This window comes from Rhincodon typus, chromosome 12, assembly GCF_021869965.1.
Source record: "Rhincodon typus isolate 14 chromosome 12, sRhiTyp1.1, whole genome shotgun sequence".
In the NCBI taxonomy this organism is placed as follows: domain Eukaryota; kingdom Metazoa; phylum Chordata; class Chondrichthyes; order Orectolobiformes; family Rhincodontidae; genus Rhincodon; species Rhincodon typus.
The window spans coordinates 48516715-48539456 of record NC_063343.1 but is presented as its reverse complement, the minus strand read 5'-3'; the positions used below and the strand labels follow the sequence as shown (position 1 = coordinate 48539456).

General features: G+C 38.9%; 1 protein-coding gene across 1 annotated transcript in view; it reads left to right on the top strand.

The window, feature by feature from the left end:
• The window catches only part of LOC109915393 (solute carrier family 22 member 5-like), a 116285-nt gene that overhangs the window by 45919 nt on the left and 47624 nt on the right, over positions 1-22742 (top strand). The window contains exons 3-5 of the mRNA XM_048603986.1: positions 5393-5547; positions 11257-11392; positions 17457-17469. Of these exons, the coding sequence (XP_048459943.1) occupies positions 5393-5547; positions 11257-11392; positions 17457-17469 (304 nt within the window). The remainder of the gene's footprint in view (positions 1-5392; positions 5548-11256; positions 11393-17456; positions 17470-22742) is intronic.

Here is a 22742-nt window from a genome sequence, read left to right as displayed (position 1 = left end):
TCATACATGATTTCAACCTCAAATGCAGAGACCACAATGTTCCCTTTCACAGATGCTGAACTAGCAGGATTATAATTATGCACATTAGCTCTGTCTCTCTTTTCAAAAATGATTATGTCATTGGCCATTCTACAGTATTCAGACAGTCTTTCATACACCATTGATTGGAAAAGAAAATGTTACATGCAGCCGATTCACTTTTAGAGAGGTGAGCACAGACCAATTTCACCCTCTGGGTCTTTTTGGCTGCTAGCCTCAGTGAATATAAGCAACAGATTTTAATGTTAGCAAGAGCTCAGTCAACAACACTAGAAAAGTATAAAAGTGTTTTTAACATTTGTTTAAACTATACTCCAATTAGGATGTGATTGATGAGTGTTTTAACATAGTGTGACATTGGAAGAAGTATTTTATTCCCGTATATAACAACTTGAGGCAAGAAAATAGTTAAAATATGCAAGTTAAGCCTATAATGAGTCTTTCCAATATCTCAAATTTTCATATGGGTTAAAATGTAATTTGTAAAGTTAGGTCTGGAAGAAGAATACAGGAAAACACTAAGCCAACTTATGGTAATATCAGTTATGACAGCATAGCTATAATAAGAGATTTGAATAACAACTGCAACGAAGACAATATTATTGGAAGAAAATTATACATTAAAAACTTTCAAGGAAAATAGAAGTAGACCATTTGAACTTAATTCATGAAATTCCTCTGTCTTCTTTTCAAATCTCCTTGCATTGCCATGCCATACACTTCCACTGGCAGGGATGTTAGGTTGATGACTTGATTTAAGGATCTCCATCTTAGCTGGTTCCCAAGGAATGCATGGAACAGATTGATAACAATCCTATATTTGATTTTCACTCCCTCTTTTGGGAAATTACCAGCTACAATAGCAATTACTTCATCCCTCTGTACAGATTCTTGATTGAAGTCAGCACCTAATACATGGGGTGCGGAAGTGAAATATGGTGAAAAATTCCACGTCAAAGTGTTGCGCATAGATTGTTTGAAGTGTCACGCCATCAAAAGACGTAGGCTAATTGGCTAATTGTCAATTGCAACAAGTTTCACAAAGAGTTTCTGAGAATTCTAGTGAGTTATCTCACGCGATGCTGTGGTCCTCACCTCATTGTGTATGCATCACGCCTCACTGGCATGCTCTCACTTTACCCTGCACTCATCAATTGCACAGTGCTCGCCATTGCAGGACCTATTGGGATTTTCATTGCTGGTGCCAGCTGTGCATCAAGTTAATCACTGCCAGCCACTAAAAGCTCTTCACAGTACACATCGGGGGGGAGGCAAATGAGAAAGAAAAGCTCCTGAGCGCAGATGGGTGGCTCAGGGACACTTCACTTGCAAATAGGAAGTCACATCTGTATGTGTATTGCCACCTTGTATTACTGACTGTTAGAGTCAGTGCAGCGACAACAATCAAACTACACGTGCGCCGCATCACGTTTGAATCCTGTCTAAGAGAGTGTTGCTCTGTCCCGCAGGCCTGTGTATTATAACATCAAGCCATTGTTCAGGACTGACCTTTGCCCAATGCTACCTCCCTGAATGACCAGGGAGGATAACCTTGACTGATAAGTGACCAGATCTTTAACTGATCTCTGTGAAGTTGCTCACTAACTTCCACTAGTTCCCTCTCTGGTTGCACTGGACTCGCAGGGCTGGCTGTGGCCCACTCCTTGTGCTGTAATTAAAAAGAATCAATAATCTTAGCTGCCCTAAGCACTCAACTAACTATGGCCATGCCACTGGCCTGATATTGGACTATGCCTTTAACTTACCGTGCGTCTTGCCCCTCTGACTAACTTGACTGAGGACTAGGTCCCTCAGACTTTCAGGCATTGTTATTTAGTTCAAGCACATTCAGCATGTTTGTCTTTTAAGCTGCTGGCCCATACTGCAGGTGTGACATTGACTGTAAAGCAACATGCTTGCCCCTTTAAATGTTCCTTGCTTGTAAACACGTCAAATTGCCTGGTCTTGTGTCTGTTTTTGGGGAAGACAGAAATACAGTGACCATGCAAACTCTGAATGATTTGACAATGCACTAAATCTGATCACAAAAAGCAAGACAAGGTAAGGCAGAGACGCTATGAGCATCCAAGTGGGTGCAAAGTGAAAGTGTCCTCAGAGTGCGAGCTAATTTCTTAGAGATGCACCCTGATCCACTCCATGAGATGAGTATCTATCACTGTGTGCAGAGCGGCCTGGCAACAACATGGCAATGCAAGGTGTCCATATGCTCCAAAGGACAGTGTTGAAATGGATGGTTGTAGTCTGTGTGAGTTGGAGATCTGCCATGATGATGTGGTGATGCTAACGTGACTGATGCTAACCTCTACAGACAAGGAGGTGGGAGGAATCGTGTTGAAAATTGTCACGTGCTACATGAGAGAGTAGGTAACAATGCGGTGTAAATGCACACAAACATATCTCTCTCCGCTCATTAGTGACATTCTCATCTCGCTGTTCAAACCTCTGGTTTAAAATTGGATTTTATTTTCTCAATGCTATGAATCTCATTTTTCTGATCTTGCCACATTTTCACAACTGACTCACTGGTGCCCATGCCATTCAGGGGCTGAAATAAATCAACCCATAGGGATTTTTAATCAGTCTTCACAAAACCAAATAAAAGCAATAACACAAAGTAAACATTTTTAACCTGTAATTATGTTAATGAAGGTACGACATAAAGTGAACATACCGTACAAGGAAACAAGCATGCAACACAACTAAACAGACACCAAAGAGTAGGTGAATACTCCCTAAAAAAAACCTGCAACTGTGATGCAGAATGTTTAGGAATAGAACAGACAGAAGGAAATTGCATATATTCAATACCAATTATTGAAAAAATAAATATTCACAAAATAATTAACTGAATTCAGCTGTAAGAATTTCAATCATGTTAAACCATGATCATTCATTTTGAGCTGAATAACATCCATGGATCTTAAACAAGAGGAGTTACTTAACAATTGTTGAGAAACTGATTCTCATAAAGGAAATCAATCTACAGCAAACCTCAGTTTATATTCCTTTGTTCTTTTAAGAATTTGTTTTTTAGAAAATGACGTCCAGAAGAAAACAGCGCTATATGTAATGGCTGATATTTTGGGGGATGGATAAGAAAATGGAGATCTTAGTTTAACATTCTTAAACATATAATTTATGAGACTTTTTGAATCAGTATTTAAGTTTCACAAAAGTAAAGACTAATATTTGCATGCTGCTTTTACACCAGCATTGGATGTTGCAATACAGCCAATGAAGTACTTACAAATATAGTCACAAATGTGATGTAGGAATCATGGCAGCCAATTTGTGCACAGCAAGTGTACGCAATTAGCAATTTGATCGTGATCGGAGAATCTACATTTGCCAAAACAACATTTGGATCAAAACACCTCTTGGAACTAATGTATTCCGCACTTTCTCTCATGTAATATTTGAAACAAGGATTAAGTGGATCTAATTGACTATGGGATCCCTGATTAGGGTTGTTAGCCTGGACCAATTGGGGAGCCCTGGCTGACAGATATAAAGAGGAGATTCAGGCAGTCTCCTCACTCTAGGGACCAGCTTTGAGCAGGCTGGTCAAAATCCATGTATTGCGTACGTGTAAATAAAGAGTGACTTGGTGACAGGATACTGGCCTCTGTGCAGTTATTTCATCCCAATGATGAGTTAAAATGGAGTCACATTGGAAAGAGTTTGTGGAACAGTGTCAGCCTTGTGCTTCATTTGCATGTATATAATCAAGCAAAGCCACATTCTGTTGTTCATACCAACTTCATCCTATATTGCATGCACTAACTGCACTGAATACTGAAATACTGAGGTTACTTTGGTGATTTTGTACAAATGTGTTGGTCTATAGTCTCGTCAGTAATAAACAAAGGGAAACCTAAATCACTTGAAGTCTAATAATTCTAGTTATCTCAAATGGTTGAGAAGCAATCATTACTGTCAGTCATAAAATTTAATTCCGTGAATCCTTGTCACAAAAAATGTTCCGTTCTTTTTGACTGAACTAGAGTTAGTTGATATTCCTTTTGCTACAATGGACTTGGGTATCACTGCTTCAGTTGGAATCTGGGCCCACACTTCCTTTTTTTGCCACAGCTGAGATTTCCTGAGTAGTAGTTTTTTCTTCGTTCAGAAGTTCTTCATAAATCTGCCTTTGTTTCTCTTTAGAGATACTGATTGCGTTTTCAACTTCTTCGACGATTTCTTTTGACTTTTCTACCAATTCTGGAGTGGGCTTAACATCCATAAACTGACTCTGGAATCCCTTCACATTGTGATGTATTTTTGCAAGTTGCTGTTGAGCCTTCGTCTTTTCTGTTTTCCTGTTGTTTGTCAGTTTCAGCTCCAGTTCTTCAAGACTGCTGTATTCAGCGCTAAACTCATTTCTTTTGTTGAAAAGATGAGCGTTTTTGTCCTTTTTTAAATTGGCTATTACTTAGTGGAGTGGCACGATGGCTAGCACTGCTGCCTCATAGTGCCAGGGACCCGGGTTCGATTCCAGCTTCAGGTGACTGTCTCTTTGGATTGTGCATGTTCTCCTCATATCTGCGTGTGTTTCTGCTGGGTGCTCTGCAGGAAATGCCCATAGTGTTCAAGGATGTGTAGGTTGGGTGCATTAGCCATGGGAAATGCAGGGTTATAGGGATAAGGTAGGGGAAATGCATCTGGGTGGGATGCTCTTCCACAGGTCGGTGTGGACTTGTTGGGCCAAATGGCCTGTTTCCACACTGTGGGGATTCTGTCATCGGATCTATGACTTCAGCCATTTTCACCACTGATCCAAGGAAAGACTTTCCAATTGATCATGCAGTCCCTACAGTATATTTAACAATAAAAATGGAAATTGTTTTCTTCAAGCAAGTCAGTCAACTCCCTGCTCCTGAACAAATCTCAAGAGACATGTGGGATCCTAAATCCACTGTTTGTCAGATAGTTTTAGTAAAATCGTAGCTTTATTTGGGAGCATGCTAACGTTACACCCCTAACAGAACATCATAAAAACCCAAGGATAAAATTGGGATTTTACATTTTTGGGTCCCATCTTAATGTCTAATCCTTCTGGTACCCCCTCACATGCTTACGGTAGGTGTGTGCCTGCAGTATCATGGATTTTCAGTCCAAATAAAATATAAATCAAATGGTAAATGCTTATGTCTATGTTTATATGTGACCTTGCTGTATGACTGAGAAAACGTGGATTTAACTTGTACACCACACGTATATGTATAAACGTGTGCATGATTTAGCATGTAAAAAACATGCATAAACATGTAGTTGTTTATATGTATCCTGGTAAGTAAATATAGTTAAAAGTTTATTTCATTCTGTTTTTTAGGTTTGGGAGGAAGGTAATTCTCTTTGGAACTATGGCTGTACAGACTGGATTCAGCATGATTCAAGCATTCTCTCCAAACTGGGAAATATTCTGCGTTCTGAATTTCCTTGTGGGCCTTGGACAGATTTCCAACTATGTGGCCGCTTTTGTTCTTGGTAAATATCTGTAAAATTGAATATTTTTATCTGCCATCTTCTTAAGGTTTTCAATGATTCTGTCACTCTCAGTATGGCACTAAGTCGGTCTGGACACCCATGGAATTTGGAGGTCACATTTCGTTCCAGTCCTTTTCTGTAGAAAAATGGTCATAAAATTCTGAAACATATCACAATGCAAGAATATTCCAACTGGAAACATGAATCAGAGGATTACTGACTTGGAGGGGAAAAAGTAAAATTTGGACCATAGCTCATAAAAATGTAGTGTGACAACATAAACTGCATCAGGGGCAAGTGTGAATGTGGGGTTAAGGCCGCAGTCATATTAGGTATGTTCTCATTGAATGGCAATGCAGGCTAGAGAGGTTTTGGAGTCATAGAGTCATACAAGAAGGATTCAGACCCTTTGGTCCGACTGGTCCACATCGACCGTGTTCCCAAACCAACTAGTCCCACTTGCCTGCTTTTGGCCCATATCCCTGCAAACCTTTCCCATTCATGTACTTATCCAAATGTCTTTTAAATGTTGTAACTATACCTGTAACCACCACTCCCCCTGGCAATTCATTCCACATACGAACCACTGTCTTTGTAATAATAAGTGTATTAGAAATGGGGAACCTGCTCCCAGTAAAAGCAGTAGAAGCTCAATCAAATAACATTTTATAAAATAGAGCTCAACAGATCCTTGCCAGCCCAGATGTAGGGGATATGGAACCAAGGGTGTGAATGGTTAGGTTACAGATTACACATTCCATATCAACACAGATCAGAGGAGCTGAATGATGCTGCTTCTATTCCTCTCTAACTACTCTCATAAATCCCTAATGGCACAATACTTTGAAGGACTGGTGGATGTTGTCATTGTTCCTGAACTAAATTCCACAACTGAAAATTAAACACAACCCACAATAATTTAACAATAAATCACTAAATGTTTCAGACATTCACCATCACTGCTATGAAACCCCCTAAAATAAATAATGTCCACTCTGCTGAGCAGCACATTCCTGGCATTCTTTTGCTGTGAGAAAATCATTGCAGTTATAGTCCAAGTATCGGGATGTTAGGTCATTCATGCTTTTGTGAGATGATCATTTATTTATTTTCTGTAAGTATTTTGCTTTGCAAAATGCATGATTTTATTGTTCTGTTGCCTTCCTAAGGCACCTAGTGAATCTCCAATTGCTCCTAATTGATGCATAAGCACTCATTAACATAGCTTGATATAGATTATTCTTTTAAATGCTGTTCTAATGTCATGAATTTATCTTTCAGCGAAGAAATATACTTTGTGGCGGAGCCATATTAACTGTTAAATACATTTGATTCTTCAGTACAATGAGCATCATCATCCACCCACACTGGTTCACAAAGGTGTCCCAAAGCATAAATCACATCATGAGTGTCTAGGGTGGAGATATTGGATCTGCAAGGATGCTTCACAAATATCTGTTTCATCGACACTAGCCTGAATAGCAAAGTGACACATTACCTGTTCTGTAGCAGAGTCAAGGCTAATTTGCATCTTAAAATTTTCTTTTGTTTTTTTTTTCCTGTTTCCAGTAGGGCATGTATGCTGTTCTCTGGTATTGATTAGTTTTCTGTTGAGAAAAGTTTGGACAGTATCATTAGAACCCAATCTCATGTTTAGCTATTTAAATTCTGACATGCTGTTATGCGTAGATTGGGTGACGTGGGAAACTAGGGACTTCTAAAATCTATTGCAGTCACCTTACTAGAACATACTTGTTCTTAATAAATAGATATGAATTAAATTCAATACTAAATTCGTGATGTGCATACCGGCACAGATCTTTCATTTACCTCTCTTGCAATGCAAGGATTTCAATGTCATATACATTAATGTGATGTAAGATTTGTGACTTATACATGAATTAAAATCATTTACTTAGGAGTTTGGTTTTTGAACAATGGCATGTGGGTTTAGACAATGTATATGTGGAGACTATCTTGTTAGTGTATCTGGAGCCATTTTTTTTCTAAACCAGGGATGTGAGAAAGAGTTTCTGAAGTGATAAATGGAATTTATTTGTATTGTGAAAGATTTATGATCAAACAGAGTAAACATTAGCAAGTATAAACTTGATTTCAGTTTGTGAGAATCAGGAATTGTTGTTTTTTGCCTCAGTGAAAACCCATAGTTTAGAAAGTGTTCAGTGGGGTTTAACAGAAATCCTGATTGAAGTTAGATATAAAAAGATAGTTTCTTCGAAAGAAAGGAGATAGTTATGAACAATTCAAAAATAGGTTATCTCTATGTAAGTGTTTTAGTTTGAAATTTGAGAGCAGAACTCTTTGCTTGGAACCCCAAAGGGGCTATTTGAAGCTGAAAAAGCCTAACTTGAGATGTGTATGTAATCAAAGAAGAGGCTCTCAAACACTCTAGACAGGAATTGAAGGAATCAGTTAAGTTAACCACACAGGTGTGACAGTGAAGGGAACTCTGTCAGATATGGGTACTGTAACGTGACAGTGTTGGAATAGATGGGATTGTACTTTTGTTGTGTTTTGAAATCTTTCAAATTATGTTACATGAAAATGGCTTGGGTATTCCATTTAATCTTCATTTCTTTTGCTAAATGAACTTATGTTCTATTGTTAAAACTAAATATGCTGTATTGCATATTTGTGTTTCAGTTAAAGACCACCTTAGTAAATAAAAACCAAACAAAATATCGAGCCAGACCTCAGCTTGGATATGGCATGTGCAGTAATAACATTAGCTGGGATTATGACAACAAGATCCAAAATCTACTGTGATTTATCAGATCTGAATTGCTTGTATTTCACTTAGATGTAAATAATGTAAATGCAAAATGGTTAGAACTTGTTAAGAAGAAGACTCAGAAAGGGAGTACGTGTGGTTCTCCTATAACGCGATAGTTGCATTCTTGTGTGAAGTCACGCTACAGAAAATTGCAGTATAGAAAATCGCGTTATAGGAAAATCCCGACCCGAAACATCAACTTTCCTGTTCCTCTGATGCTGCCTGGCATGCTGTGTTCCTCCAGCTCCACACTGTGTTATCTCTGACTCCAGAATTGGCAGTTTTTACTATCCCTAATTTTGAGGCTATGCCCTCTTGTTCTAGTTTCACCTGCCAGTGGAAACAACATCCCTGCTTCTATCTGATCTGGAATGGGCTAGATTGTCAACTTCAGTGCAGGTACCACGAATCAAATGTCTGAATTTGGTGTGCCTGTCTCAAGTTGAAATGCCTGCAAAGCCAGGATTTTTGTTGTGGAGTGGTCAAGTGCTGAGAGGAGTGAAGTCATCTGCCCTAAGAACCCTTTCAGGAGCAGCCACAGTGGCTATTTGAAAGGCCCATCTCAGTGCTTTGGGACTTCATCCCAGTTGTAATGAAAACTTAAGGTTGTCCAGTCCTCACTCCATCCCACCACTTATTCCACTTGCCTCATCCATACCATTTCACATCCATTCATCCAACTTGGCTTTGCATAGAATCAATCTACAGTGACAATAGGATATGTTAGCAAAACTTTTGGAAAAAGTTTCATTCATAGAAACATGGAAGGAAGGAGCAGGAATAATCTATTCAACTCCTGAAGCTGCTCTTCTATTCAATATGATCGTGGCTGATCATCAACTTCAATACCCATTCCCCCCACCCCCATATCTTTTGATCCCTTCAGCTACAAGAGCTATATCTAACTCCTTCTTGAAAATACAACATGTTTTGGCCTCAACCACTTTCTGTGGTAGTGAATTCCACAGGCTGACCACTTTCTGGGTGACGGAATTTCTCCTCGTCTCTGTCCTAAAAGGTTTACTTCTACTGTTGGAATTTTAGAGAATTCAAGTGATCCCCCCTCATTCTTCTAAATGCCAGTGTATACAATCCTAACCAACTCAATCTCTCTTTATACATCAGTCCTGCCAATCCCAAAAATCCATTTGGTGAATTTTTGCTCTATTCCCTCTATAGCAAAAACATCCTTCCTCAGATAAGGGACCAAAATTACCCTCAATATTCCAGGTGTGATCTCGCCAATGCCCTGTATAATTGCAGCAAGATGTCCTTGTTCTTGTACTCAAATCCTCTCACCATGAAGACCAACATACAGTTTGCCTTCTTTGCTGCCTGCAGCACCTGCACCCTTATTTTCAGTGACTCGTGCACAAGGACACTCAGGACTCCTTGAACATTTCCTCTCTCAATTTACAGCCATTCAAATAATAATCTGCATTCCTATTTATGTTTCCAAAATGGATAATCTCACATTTATATATAAAAGTTGCTTTTACTGCAGCTGAAAAAAAAGTGAATCATTCAGGCCCTTGGTATTTTTAAAACCAGAACCTGCAAGCTTTTGCAATGTTAATTTCTTATGGATACTGTTTCAATAATCCAATGATTGCCTGAGCTCTCAACCAAGCTTTATTATGCATTTCAAGTCCCTTTGAGAGGCCATGTATAAGACCTTTTGAATTTACCTTCCATAAACTCCCTCATCCAGACTATGGTTCATGACACATCTGAAATGCCATAAACCACAAATTCTTCAAAAGTTGCCCTGACTCCATGAAAATTGTGAAATAGTAGAATATACCTATTGTAGCAATAAAGCAAGTCAAGTCGAATGTGTAGAGTAAAGGTTCATGATGCCTTAAATGCACCCTCAAATATAAAGAGGAAAGTTAGAAAACCATGGGAATGGATTTCAGAATCCCGGAATCAGCTCCTCTTTGCTGTTTTCACAGTTTCTTGGACTCGCTTTGAATTCACGAAAATCCAACGCATTAACTCTGTTCCTCTCTCCACAGATGTTGTTTTATCTGCTGCATTTTTCCAAGCATTTTCTGTTTTGTTTCAGACTCTCAACATCTGCGCTCTTTTGATTTAGTTTAAATTTTTGGAAATGGTATGAGAAGGTAGATGAAACTAATTCCTAGAATAAAGAAGATGAACTGTGAGCAAAGGTTAGGAAACTTTTGGTTTAGAGCTGGAGAAAGGCTGTTATGGGGGGATTTTCTAAAGTACAGGAATGTAATATATGAGACAATAATAGATAACACCAACTGGATGTTGACTTAAAATTCAATTCAACTCAGAGAACACAACTAAATAATCATTGGAAGTATCTTTAAAGAAAATCAAGTAAAGCTTCTTTGCTGAAGTTCAGACCCGTGATTATAATGTCTGTCCACTGGTCTAAACAAATCAAAAATAATGAGATCGTTGAAAATGTAGAGAATAAGACATGTATAATACCAGTGCAGTAAAACATTGTGGGCTGAACCTGGTGGTCTATTGTAATCTCTGACTGCTCTTGTGATTTTGTTTCCAGAGACTGTAAAAATCTCTAGTCTCATTATCTGCTGGACATTTCTTCATGAAACTTTATTTTTAATTGCTTTTCATATGTATTCCATTTTCCCACATCTTTCTGTCATGTGCTACATTCCATTGCTTCCTTACTTCGGTTTATGTTGCTCAATCACTGGATTCAGGGAGGCACATAAGATGGACGTGGCAGTTCTGCATCTGGGATCCTTCTTTCGGCTTACGTTAACAGATTAGGCTTCAGGAGCATTTTTCTTAAAAAAGACTGAATACCAGAAAAAATAACTTTATTTTAATGTGGCCAAAATAGGCATTGAGACAAAATTAAGAAATGACACAATATCAATGTTGATCTTGACCTGTTTATTCATTTACAGGATCGGAAGTGCTTGGAAAATCTGTTCGGGTTATGTACTGTACACTGGGAATCGGCATTTCTTTTGCATTTGGCTATATGCTTCTTCCTTTGGCTGCATACTTCATACGAAGCTGGTGGGCATTGCTTTTGGTCCTGTCTGCCCCTAGTTTTTTCTATATTCCTTTGTGGTGGTAAGTAGAAATTGTGTAATCAGTAGGTAAAAATGTTTATTTCCTTCTTAGATTGATTTTGAACAAGATAAAGCCAATGAGAATTCTTCTTAAATGAGGGTATAGATGAGATCAGCATTGGCTATGTTTTATGAGGTGTAGTTGCATCTTCTTGACTGTGAAGGAAGGCTGGCTGTTCAAAGATTGTTTTTTGCTTTTATTGCCTAGAGGTAGTTGAGTCACATGGTTGCCATTTCTGTATAATTTGGCGTAATTTGACCAGGTTGAAATCAATGGGTTGAAAATTAAATTGGATTTATAATGGGAAAATGGTCAGCTCCGTCATATTTCTGACCAGGAGGTGATGATGAACATTACATTGTTTAGGCTGCACCTCATGGATTGGAATGATATTGGATAGTCAATGAGTTATAGGTCCATCCATTCAATTCATTACTTTATAGTAAGATCTCAATAGTAAATGTGTTAAAGCAGAGGGTTTTTTTGTAAAGACATGCCTTTTGTTATTTTCTGTATTTTTAGTTGTGACTGACATGATAAAAGAACTGTTTTAAAATGAAAGATTGCTGTGTGATTGCTGCATATTTTGAAAGCACGTAATGTCCCAAACATAATAAGCACCGTTTATATATTGTACTTGTTTAAACAGCTGTGAAACAGGCTGCAGACAAACTGGTGCAGAGGGGTTTTCTACATATGGAGCTTTGTTTGGAAGCAAGCGGCTGATTGGTTTAGAATCATAGAATCCCCACAGTGTGGAAGCAGGCCATTCAACTCATTGAGTCCACACCGACCCTCTGAAGAGCATCCACCCAGACCTACCCCTAACCCTGATTTTCCCATGGCTAATCCACCTAACTTGCACATCTTTGGACTGTAGGAGGAAACCAGAGCACCCAAAGGAAACCCACACAGACACAGGGGGAATGTGCAAACTCCATAGAGACAGTTGCTCGAGGCTGGAATTGAACCAGGTCCCTGGCTGTGTGAGGCAGCTGTGCTAACCACTGAGCCACTGTGTTGCCCCAAGGTTTGACGACCAGTGACCAGTTACCAATGACAAAGGCCATCTGCCTGCCAACAACTATATGGCTGGTTCTCAACATGGGGCTGTGAACAAGATTCAAAAGGAATCTTCAGACCTCCATCAGCTTAGAAAGTCTCTCTGTTCTCTGCAGTAAAAATCACTTTAAGCCTGAAGCAAACTAGTTTTTGTCCAGCAGTTGTTATTAAACTGTGACTTATAATTAACAAAATAAACATCTGTCATAAATTAATCAGGTGCCCTGTGTCCCTTGCAAACCAGTGGAAACATCTAAAAAGGGAAGACTGAAAACCAGCATTCCGATCAACATGAGAATCATTTCAGCAGATTTGGTGAACAGAGACCACTCAACTGTTCTCCCAGTTTTCCCCCGTCCGTATGACCAATGTCTGTTTTCCTGTTTGCGTGAGGGGTAGAATCTAATTATTTGCAATAAATAGCAATTCTTACTAGGACTATAAACCTGATCTGTGCTTTCTGTCAACTCATTCTGAAAGACAGGTAAATCTGGGAATTTTGTGTACTTTTCAAAATCTTTTATTTTGTGACGACTTTGCAAACAGGGCTTGATTTCAAACAAGCAACCCCAAGGAGCTGTAAAACTTTTATTGGTTAGTGTACATGATAATTATGAAAAGGAACTGATGAAATTATTTCAATTTTACTTTAGTCTAAAACAATACTACTTTTTGTTCAAGCATTTTTCAATGCTTTTACCAATGTACAAAATTAAGTACATTTGTTCCAATATATGAATAGTTACACTGTCAACATGATTTCTATAGACTACAGAATCCCTGCAATGAAAAAAGAGACCATTCGGCCCATTGAGTCTACACAACCCTCTGAACAGCATGCCACTCCCACCCCATCCCCACAACCCCACGTGGGGTTTTTACCATGGCTAACCCACCAATACTGCATAACTTTGGACACCGCATGCAATTTTTTTAGCATGGCCAATCCACCTAACCTGAACATCTCCGAACGATGGGAGGAAACCAGAGCACCCAGAAGGAACCAATGCAGACATGGGGAGAACTTGCAAACTCTGCACAGTCACCTAAGACACACTTTTCACACTAGGTTTCTCATGTAGCTGCGTCAAAGGGCAGAAAATAGGGGCTAAAAGTAGAAATAAACATGAATGGAAAGTTTAAAAGCAAGAGTAAGAGGATTGAAATGAAGAGTAGAAAAATGTGAAAAAATGAAGTTCCTTGAAAAGCAAAGAATAAACATTTAAATGACAAAAGTAAAAGAAAGTAACAGAAGTAGAGGAGTGTTAAATGAAATAAGAAAGCAATGGAAGCAGATAGGGTGGGGTGAAAACACCTACCTTAAGAAATAAAGAGGCAATGTGAGACAGTCAAATAAGTAGACATTTTTGAGACAGCAATTAAGGTTAAGAAGAAGAGAAACAGAACTGCAAATAGGGAATAGAGATGAAAGAAGAGGGAGAAACCGGAATTGATGCAAATAAATTAAGTAAGGAGGAAATTAATAGAATCGTAGAGTCATACACAGAAATAGACTCTTCAGATCAACTTGTCCATGTCGACCAGATATCCTAAACTGAACTAGTCCCATTTGCCTGCCTTTGGCCTGTATCTCTCTAAACCTTTCCTGTTCATATACCTGTCCAAATGTCTTTTAAATGTTGCAATTGTACCTGCCTCTACCACTTCCTCCGGCTGCTCGTTCCATACATGTACCACCGTCAGTGAAAAAGTTGCCTCTCAGGTCCCTTTTAAATTGTTCCCCTATCACCTTGAATCTATGTCCTCTAGGTTTGGAATCCCTTACATTAGAGTAAAGACTCCATGGAGAAAATACAATAAAAATTGCATGATTCAATACTCTGAGCATACTTTAAGTATTAGATTGCTCACATATGTGGTTATATGGGCTTCAGTAAAGCATTCAACAAGGTTTTGTATGATAGACTGGTTTACAAGGTTAGATCACATGAAATACACGGAGAAATAGCCATTTGGATGCATAATTGGCATGAAGGTGGGAGACAGAGGATGATGGTGGATTGGTGCTAGGTATTCTGCTTTTTGTCATTTATATAAATGATTTGGATGTGAATATAGGAGAAATAATTGGTAAGTTTGCAGGTGACACCAAAATTGGAGGTGTAGTGGACAGCCAGGAAGGTTACCTTAGAGTACAATGGGATCTTGATCAAATGGGCTAACAGCCGAGGAGTGGCAGATGGAGTTTAATTTAGATAAATGTGAGGTGCTGCATTTTGGAAAGGCATATCAGGGCAGGACTTATACACTTCATGGTAAGGTCCTGGGGAGCGTTGCCGAACAAAGAGACCTTGGAGTGCAGGTTCATATTTCCTTGAAAGTGGAGTCGCAGGTAAACAGGATAGTGAAGATGGCATTTGATATGTTTACCTTTGTTGCTCAGTGCATTGAATAAAGGAGTTGGGAGGTGATGTTGTAGCCATACAGGACATTGGTTAGGCCACTTTTGGAATCCTGCATTCAGTACTGGTCTCCCTGCTATGGGAAAGATATTGTGAAATTTGAAAGGGCTCAGAAAAGATTTATAAGGATGTTGTCAGGGTTGGAGGGTTTGAGCTACAGGGAGAGGCTGAATAGGCTGGAGCTTGGGGTTTAAGGGGCAACCTTATAAAATTTTTTAAAATCAAGAGGGACATGGATAGGGTAAATAGCCAAGGTCTTTTCCCCAGGGTGTGGAAGGCCAAAACTAGAAGGCATTGGTATAAGGTGGAGGGGTGGGGGGGTGGGGGGGTTGGTGGGGGTGGGGTGGAGATTTAAAAGGGACCTAAGGGATAGCTTTTTCACATGTGGTGCATGTATGGAATGAGCTACCAGGTGAAGTGGTGGAGACTAGTACAATTACAACATTTAAAAGACATCTGAATGGGTATATGAATAGGAAGGGTTTAGAGGGATATGGGCCAAATGCTGACGCATAGGACTAGATTAATTTAGAATATCTGGTTGGCAGGGGACTGTTGGACTGAAGGGTCTGTTTCCATGCTGTATATCTCTATGACTCAATGCTGCATATTTAGTGCTTTGATGTTGTTTCATGTATCTTGATGCTTGTCCCAGTGCATTCAAATAATACAAATCCTGGAAGTAAGACTGGCAATAAATTAGAACTGGATTAAAAATAGATGAGTGATTGTAGGAGCAGTGAGCTTTTAAAACAGCTGTGATTGTTTTCTCTAATGTGTCACATTAATTACACATGACTGTCCACTTGAGAATAAATCCTATTTCTGAATTAAAGAGTTTCACATAGAGTTCTTTCATTACAATTAAGAAGAGTTTTTTTTATACTTGCCAAATGTTTCTGTGTGCATTGCCTGAAGTTGTAAAATCTTTCAATTGTTAATGAATTTTGAGTTTGAGGTTGATTTTCCAGTTTTATTAATATACTTGAATCATGGAGTGAGAAGCAACTAACTGGAAAATGAGTCAATGCAATGCCCTTGTCACTTGACACCTTAGTTGATGCTGGTGACACTTGTAAACTGAACAGGAAAGAATTTCGGAGCTAGCCTGGTATCTCGCTAACTGCTTTGTTGAGCTGGTTGATGAGAGTTAGAATTTTGAATAAACCTTTTACCTCATTGTATTGGTGAGGGAAATATGTAAGTAGAATTTTCAACAGAATTACTAAACTTCGCAACTGTTGTGTTAAACAGATCAGAGCTGGAGCTGGGTTTCTTTTTTTCTACGCCACTGTGACACCGTATATGTAGCAGGAATTCTATCCACCGTAGAATAACAAGAGTTGAACCTAGTGAATTCCCAGATCAGCCTAATTTAGATTTCCCTGACTGAATTATAACTTTAGTGGGCAATCTACTGAGGCATGTTAAAGGTATCTGGCAGCAACAGTCAGGTTAGAGTAGAGATGGAAAATCTCTTGTGTTATACAGCTACAGAACTTGCAGCACCATTAAGAGGGTTGTTGGCTTCCAGCCTGGGTAAAGCAGCACGGACATCGTTGTATCCAGTACAAAATAAAAACAAAGTTTTCCCTGCAGATAATTTGTCTCATCCAGAGCAAAATTCTACTTTAGTGACTGGCTTTCAGGAGCTAACCACAATAGTCGAGAATAGCGTACTAAAGGTGTAGCTTTGAAATTAAGTTTTTTTTGATAGAAAGTTACAATTGAGTATTTTTGATAAGAATGGCTGAAGGCAAGCGTAAATTGTCAGAGTAGGATTACTGACTGATATTCTCAGAATCTGAGCCTTACGACCTTGGGAAGAATTAAGATATGTGAACAGAGGCTGTGTCCTTTACCAAGGAGAGAACAAACTATGGTCTTGGCATTGTAAATTGAGAACAGAAGTAAAACCAGAAGCAAGTATTTTGTGAGCTGAATGCATGTTTGTTCGATACTTATGAAAGCTTAGAATTTCCATTAAATTCCATGGTTGAAATTTAACACAAACATGATGAATTGGATGCCTATGAAGTATGGTCAGATTTTGGTAAGATGTTGAATGTCGGTCATTCATTCTATAGAGGAATACACCATGGACTTTAACTATAAAAGATGGAAGAAATTAAATTTGGAGATTCCTTGTTCGAGTCAGCATTTAAATTCCTGGATTGTGCTAAGGTTTTGCATATAGACAGACTCCTGATGGACTCCAGATGGTGATTTAATTCTTGGTTGAGATATCTGCTGCCATGAAAATGTCCTTTAGAAGCAGTAATTTCCAGAGCTTCAATAGGACAGATGGGACATTTACGTGATGTTGCAAAAACTGGAGGAGGCAATGATTGCAACATTTCAAGATCAGATATTGGACACGGACATCATTACGGTGGAATCATAAAGACTCACCAGTGATGTTGACGTAAGGGCAAGGAATAGGAAAATTTTGTAGCAAGGAAAAGAGTTAACCTTTCAGGTCCATGACCTTCAGCTGCCATAAACTGCTGAGTGTTTTCAGATTTTTTTTGTTTTTGTTTCAGATCTCCATCTGTGGTATGTTGCTTTTCGTGTTTTTACTTCAGTGATATAATACATTAAAATAAGAAGAGAGTGATGATTCATGCAAAGTAGCTGAGTAAGCTATTTTGTTATTGCTGATGTAATCTCCAGTGAGATAACTTTGCTGTTTAAAAAAGCCTCCGATGGAAAAAAAGCACAAAGGAAACGAGACACAGAGCATGATAAAGTGATTGTTTTTGGAAAGGCTAAACCTGCAGTTTACCCAGTAAAGACATTACTATATTTCCTTAACAAAGATTTATAATTAAAATGTTGGAGAGTTATTAATGGCAGCATGTGATAAGGATCAGAAAGAAAAGTGAATTGTCTTAAATAGCACAGTTTGCTCACCCTCTTGTCAAAGATTAAAAATCCTGCATGTGTGGTTGATGAGTATATGATGTTCATATGTGTTGGTAGACACTATCATGTCCTATTGCAAGCCTTCCTGGCACATAATTTTCATAAGATAGTTGACATGAATCTAAAAATATGAGACGAACTCCCCACGTTTTACAATTGATAACTTTACACTTGATCTGGAAACCAGATTCAACGTTCAGCAACAGATGGAAAGGTCAAAATAGTAGTTATAGATAAAGTCATGGAGAAATAAATAAAGACTGTACTTGAGCATTGTCTAGGATCCCAACCGATAAACCTCTATAAGGTCACCTCTTAACCTTGTGTAATCCATTGAAAGAAGTCCCAGCCTATCCAGGCTCTCCTTATAACTCAAACCCTCCATTCCTGGCAACATCCTGGTAAATCTCTTCTGAACTCTCTTCAGTAATAACATCCTTCCTATGACAGGGTGACCAGAAATGGACTCGGTATTTCAGAAGAGGCCTCACCAACGTCCTGTACAATCTCAATATACCATCCCAACTCCTGTAGTCAAAGCTGTGCACAATGAAGGCAAACGTGCTAAATGCCTTCTTTAACATCTATATGTGATGCAATCTTCAAAGAATTATGGACCTGAACCTGTAGGTCTCTCTGTTCTACAATACTAGCCAAGGCCCTAATTTTAATTGTACAAGTCTTACCTTTGTTTGTTTTACCAAAATGCAATACCTCGCATTTATCCAAATTAAACTCCATCTGATAAATAGAGATAAATGGTTTTAATCTTATCATGAGTACAGAGACATGTTACATGGTGACCAAGATTGGGAAATATCCTAGAGTGTGCAGTATTTTAAAAAAGATAGGCAAAATGGCAATGATGAATGGACACCCTGGTAGTAAAGGGTGAGGTGAACATAATATTAAAGAAGAATTTTTGCTCAGGATATTATGCAGTAGAATAGTTTGTAGTCAATATACTTTGAGGTTGTGAATAAAAAGAGTCAGAAAATGCTGGTGGAACCAGTTTGTAGGCTCCTTAATGGGAATTATGACATTGATCTGTCTGTCTTTTTCTCCCGTGCTCATTTCTGAGGATTGGGCCATGGACTTCTATTAGGTTGGTCTACACCTCTGGGAAAAGTACTGTGATGGTTTGTCATTGGCTTCTGTATTATGACTGAGTAGGAAATTCTCTGATGCTTTCACCAATCTGCCACTAGGCATATCGGAAGGATGTACAAGTTGACAGTACTAACGTGTTTGGCCAGGTCACAAATGCACCTTCCATGGCTAACAAGTCCTGGCTTAGGGGCTCAACCAAGGAGAATGTGCTGAAAGAATAGTGAACAAGAAAGTCTAATACAAGCTTTAACAGTAGGTGTCAGATAATAATGATACAGTGACAAATCACAGAGTCCCTACAGTATGGAGACAGGCCATTCAGCCCACTCCATCAACACCAAGCCTCTGAAGAGCATTCCACTAGACCCAACCCCTTCCCTCAGACCCTGCATTTCCCATTGGCTAATCCACCTAAGCTAGGCATTCCTGGAACCAATGGGCAATTTAGCATGGCTGATACACCTAACCTGTGCATCTTTTGATTGTGGGAGGAAACCCACACAGACACAGGGAAAATATGCAAACTCCACACTGTCACCCAAGGGTGGAACCAAACCCAGGTCCCTGGTGCTGTGAGGCAGAAGTGCTAACCACTGAGCCATCATGCCACCCACAAAAGACACTCTGATTTTGTGAAGAAGAAATCTTATTGTAGTAGTCCTGAAAAATAACAAAATGCAAATAGAGGCTATGATGTGATTTGATTGCACAAATAAACAAGAGCTGCAGAACAGTTTCCAAACAGAACTAGGAGTCAGTATGAAATTTTGGTAGTTGCTAAGGGTTAATAGTAGATAATAAAAGAAGCAGTATACGATCATTTTCTAACAGAAGTACTCTGTTAAGGCTAGTATTAGGCTTTCTTATTTACTATTCTTTCAGGATAATAATAGAAGCAAAGCATAAGGAATATCGAATTTATTCTGAACTACCAGAGAGGTGATGAACAACAAACCTTGTTGCATAGATGCATTTGTACGGAAAAGAGTTTTTGCAGATGACACACATAAACAGAAATTGCTGGAAAAGCTCAGCTGGTCTGGCAGCATCTGTGGAGAACTGTTCTGAGGAAGGGTCTCCAGACCCAAAACATTAAGTCTGATTTTGCTCCACAGATGCTGCCACACCTGCCGAGCTTTTCCAGCAATTTCTGATTTTGTTTCTGATTTCCAGCATCCACAGTTCTTTTGATTTTCATCTTGCAGATGAGACTTTGAAGGCTAAAATAAAGTTTGTTGCTCAGAGCTTTTAAGAGTGACTAGCTGGTACAGATATTAGGGTGCACTCTCTTACAGCTAGACAGTATACCTGACATTCTTCTTAGATTTTTTAACCACATATTCTTTGGACTCTGGATTATTCAACATAAAGGTAAATTTCCACAGGTTGAAACATTTCAGATAGACATGTTTCACAATCTGTCACTAGGGATTCAAAGCCACATGCCAAGAACATTAGTCTCGAATTCTGGATTACTGCCTATGATGTTATCACTACACTTTTTTTTTAATAATCATTTTTTGTTTAATCGATAAAAACTCTTTCCCTGACCAATGGTTTATGCTGATCCCATAAATCTCTCTCAAACTAACCCAACTCCCGAAACGAATCCTTGACTGCGTTTACCTCTTGTATTCTCCATTCAGGACTTTCATGCATCCTACTGTCATTATCAATGTTTATTGTGGCTGATTAATACATATTTCCGCCCATCACTACAAAAATACTTATAATGCTTCAGAAGTTGTTAATGTCATCTAATATCTTCTGAGATACTCTTGTAGAATTGGTGCTTGATAACTTTTTCAGAGTAGTCATCCTCTGAAGCGAGCACCAAGAACTTCCTTCTTCTAGATCCCCCCATCTGACATTTATGCCGTTATGTCGGGAGATCAACATTTTGCAGACCAAACATAACCCATGGCTTCTTTCGTCCAAAAGTGACTATCCCATTAAATTGTTTTTCACAAACTCTTCCACCATTAATTTCAACAAGAAGTACAAGGAGGTCTTGGTCACCAAGATTGAGAGCTGCCTCTTCTGCCTTTACCCCCTCATTTGGATGTGAGACCAACACCAGGATCTCCTTAGTACTGGACCTACACCTCTCTCTGGATTCTCTCCCCTTTCATCCTTGCCCTTGATAAGCTCAGACTTGCTTCCTTCAGTTAATTTTAAGTAAACTGCTGATCTCCACCTTTCTTTCCCAACCCCATATGCTCGGCGACGTTGTAAATGGTTTCCATTTTCAAATACTGACTCCTTCCCATTCACTACCGCTATCATTACTTCCATTCTCATTCTGTCCCGAGAAGAATAAAAACTACTTTGTAATGATGAATTTATATGTGAAGGAAAGCCTTTGGACAGCTTACTTCCAGATTCCAATTAATATACCTTGAACATCTTGACAGGATGTGCAAGTGCAACTTTCTTGTTCACTTTCCAAGATTTGCTTAACTTTCTACAGGTCAGTAAGCACTTATTCCTGGAATGCAAGGGGTTATTAAATTATCAAAGGGAGGATCACAGGTTTAGTATAAATTCAGACATTGCATCGTTAATTCTTCCGTTTATGTTTTTTTTAAAAATGGAGGATTAATAGGCTAGGTATGGACATCTGGAGACTATTTACTGTCATGATGAAATATTTCCATGCGTCATCTTGCTCAGTACAAGATGCATGTGTTCTGCCCTCCAGCTCTCTTATTGTTAGTCAATGAGAGGGAATGAAGAAGGTATTATTTAGTTATCTGATATGCTATATGATCAGAAGGAATATTTGATACAGAAAGCCATCCATCCATCCATCCAGAAAAAAATTAAAATTCTTTTGTCGCATCATTACATTATTTTTAATTGACTTTGTTCACTTAATCAGGAGTATTTCCATAGACTCGATTTTAATTTCCAACAAGATTCATGTGAATAGGGGAGTGATTCATAGCATGCTCTTTGACCCAGTTGCAGACTAAAGACATTTTAACTCTCAGACATCACAGCCACACCCTGATTAGCAGCTTGTCTCTCATAATTCAAAGCAGCAGTAAGCTAATGACTGTGAACAGAAATTCAGGAGGCTACTGGGGGTAAGTCCTTGGCAGGTCATGATGTGAAAGACCACTCATGCTCTTCCTGGCCACAGAAAGGAAAGATTTCAACGTATCTCCTTTTTTCTATCAACACTGCTGACTTCCTTCAGCATGGAAAGTGTCACCAACTCAAGCCTGAGTTTAAAAAAATAAGTTGTTCTGTTGATATGAGGGGATTCCACTTAGTATTAAGGCTACAAGGTCCTACCAACTTTCAGTGGGCATTTCAGCTACCAAACTGTCGACTGGTAGCCAATGAGCTCCTGGTTAAAATAGTGTACACTTAAAACTCACCCGTCCCATTCTTTTTGGCTGCGTTGGGTAAAATGTTTAACTGTGCATGAAAGGAACCATATTGCCACAATCCCTATTTTCCATGTTGTTGCATTGCTGTTGCCTTTGGTGATCCCGCGAATCCTGTTACCTATATATTTGATTCACAAGTTTGCAGTATTTTTGGCTGCATGAAAGTGAATGTTGAGCATAAAAATTCTGCTTGATTCAAACTGATTTAAGCACTGAGTGACGTCTTCACTGAGAGAAATGAATCATCTTTGAAGGCTTCTCAGGGATTCCAGTTCTGTCCCCTATAAAATGAGACACCAATCAAGAACGTTTGTGTAATTTTTGAAAACTAGGTAATTAAATATTTGGGATAGTCGGAACTGCAGATGCTGGAGAATCCGAGACAACAAGGTGCAG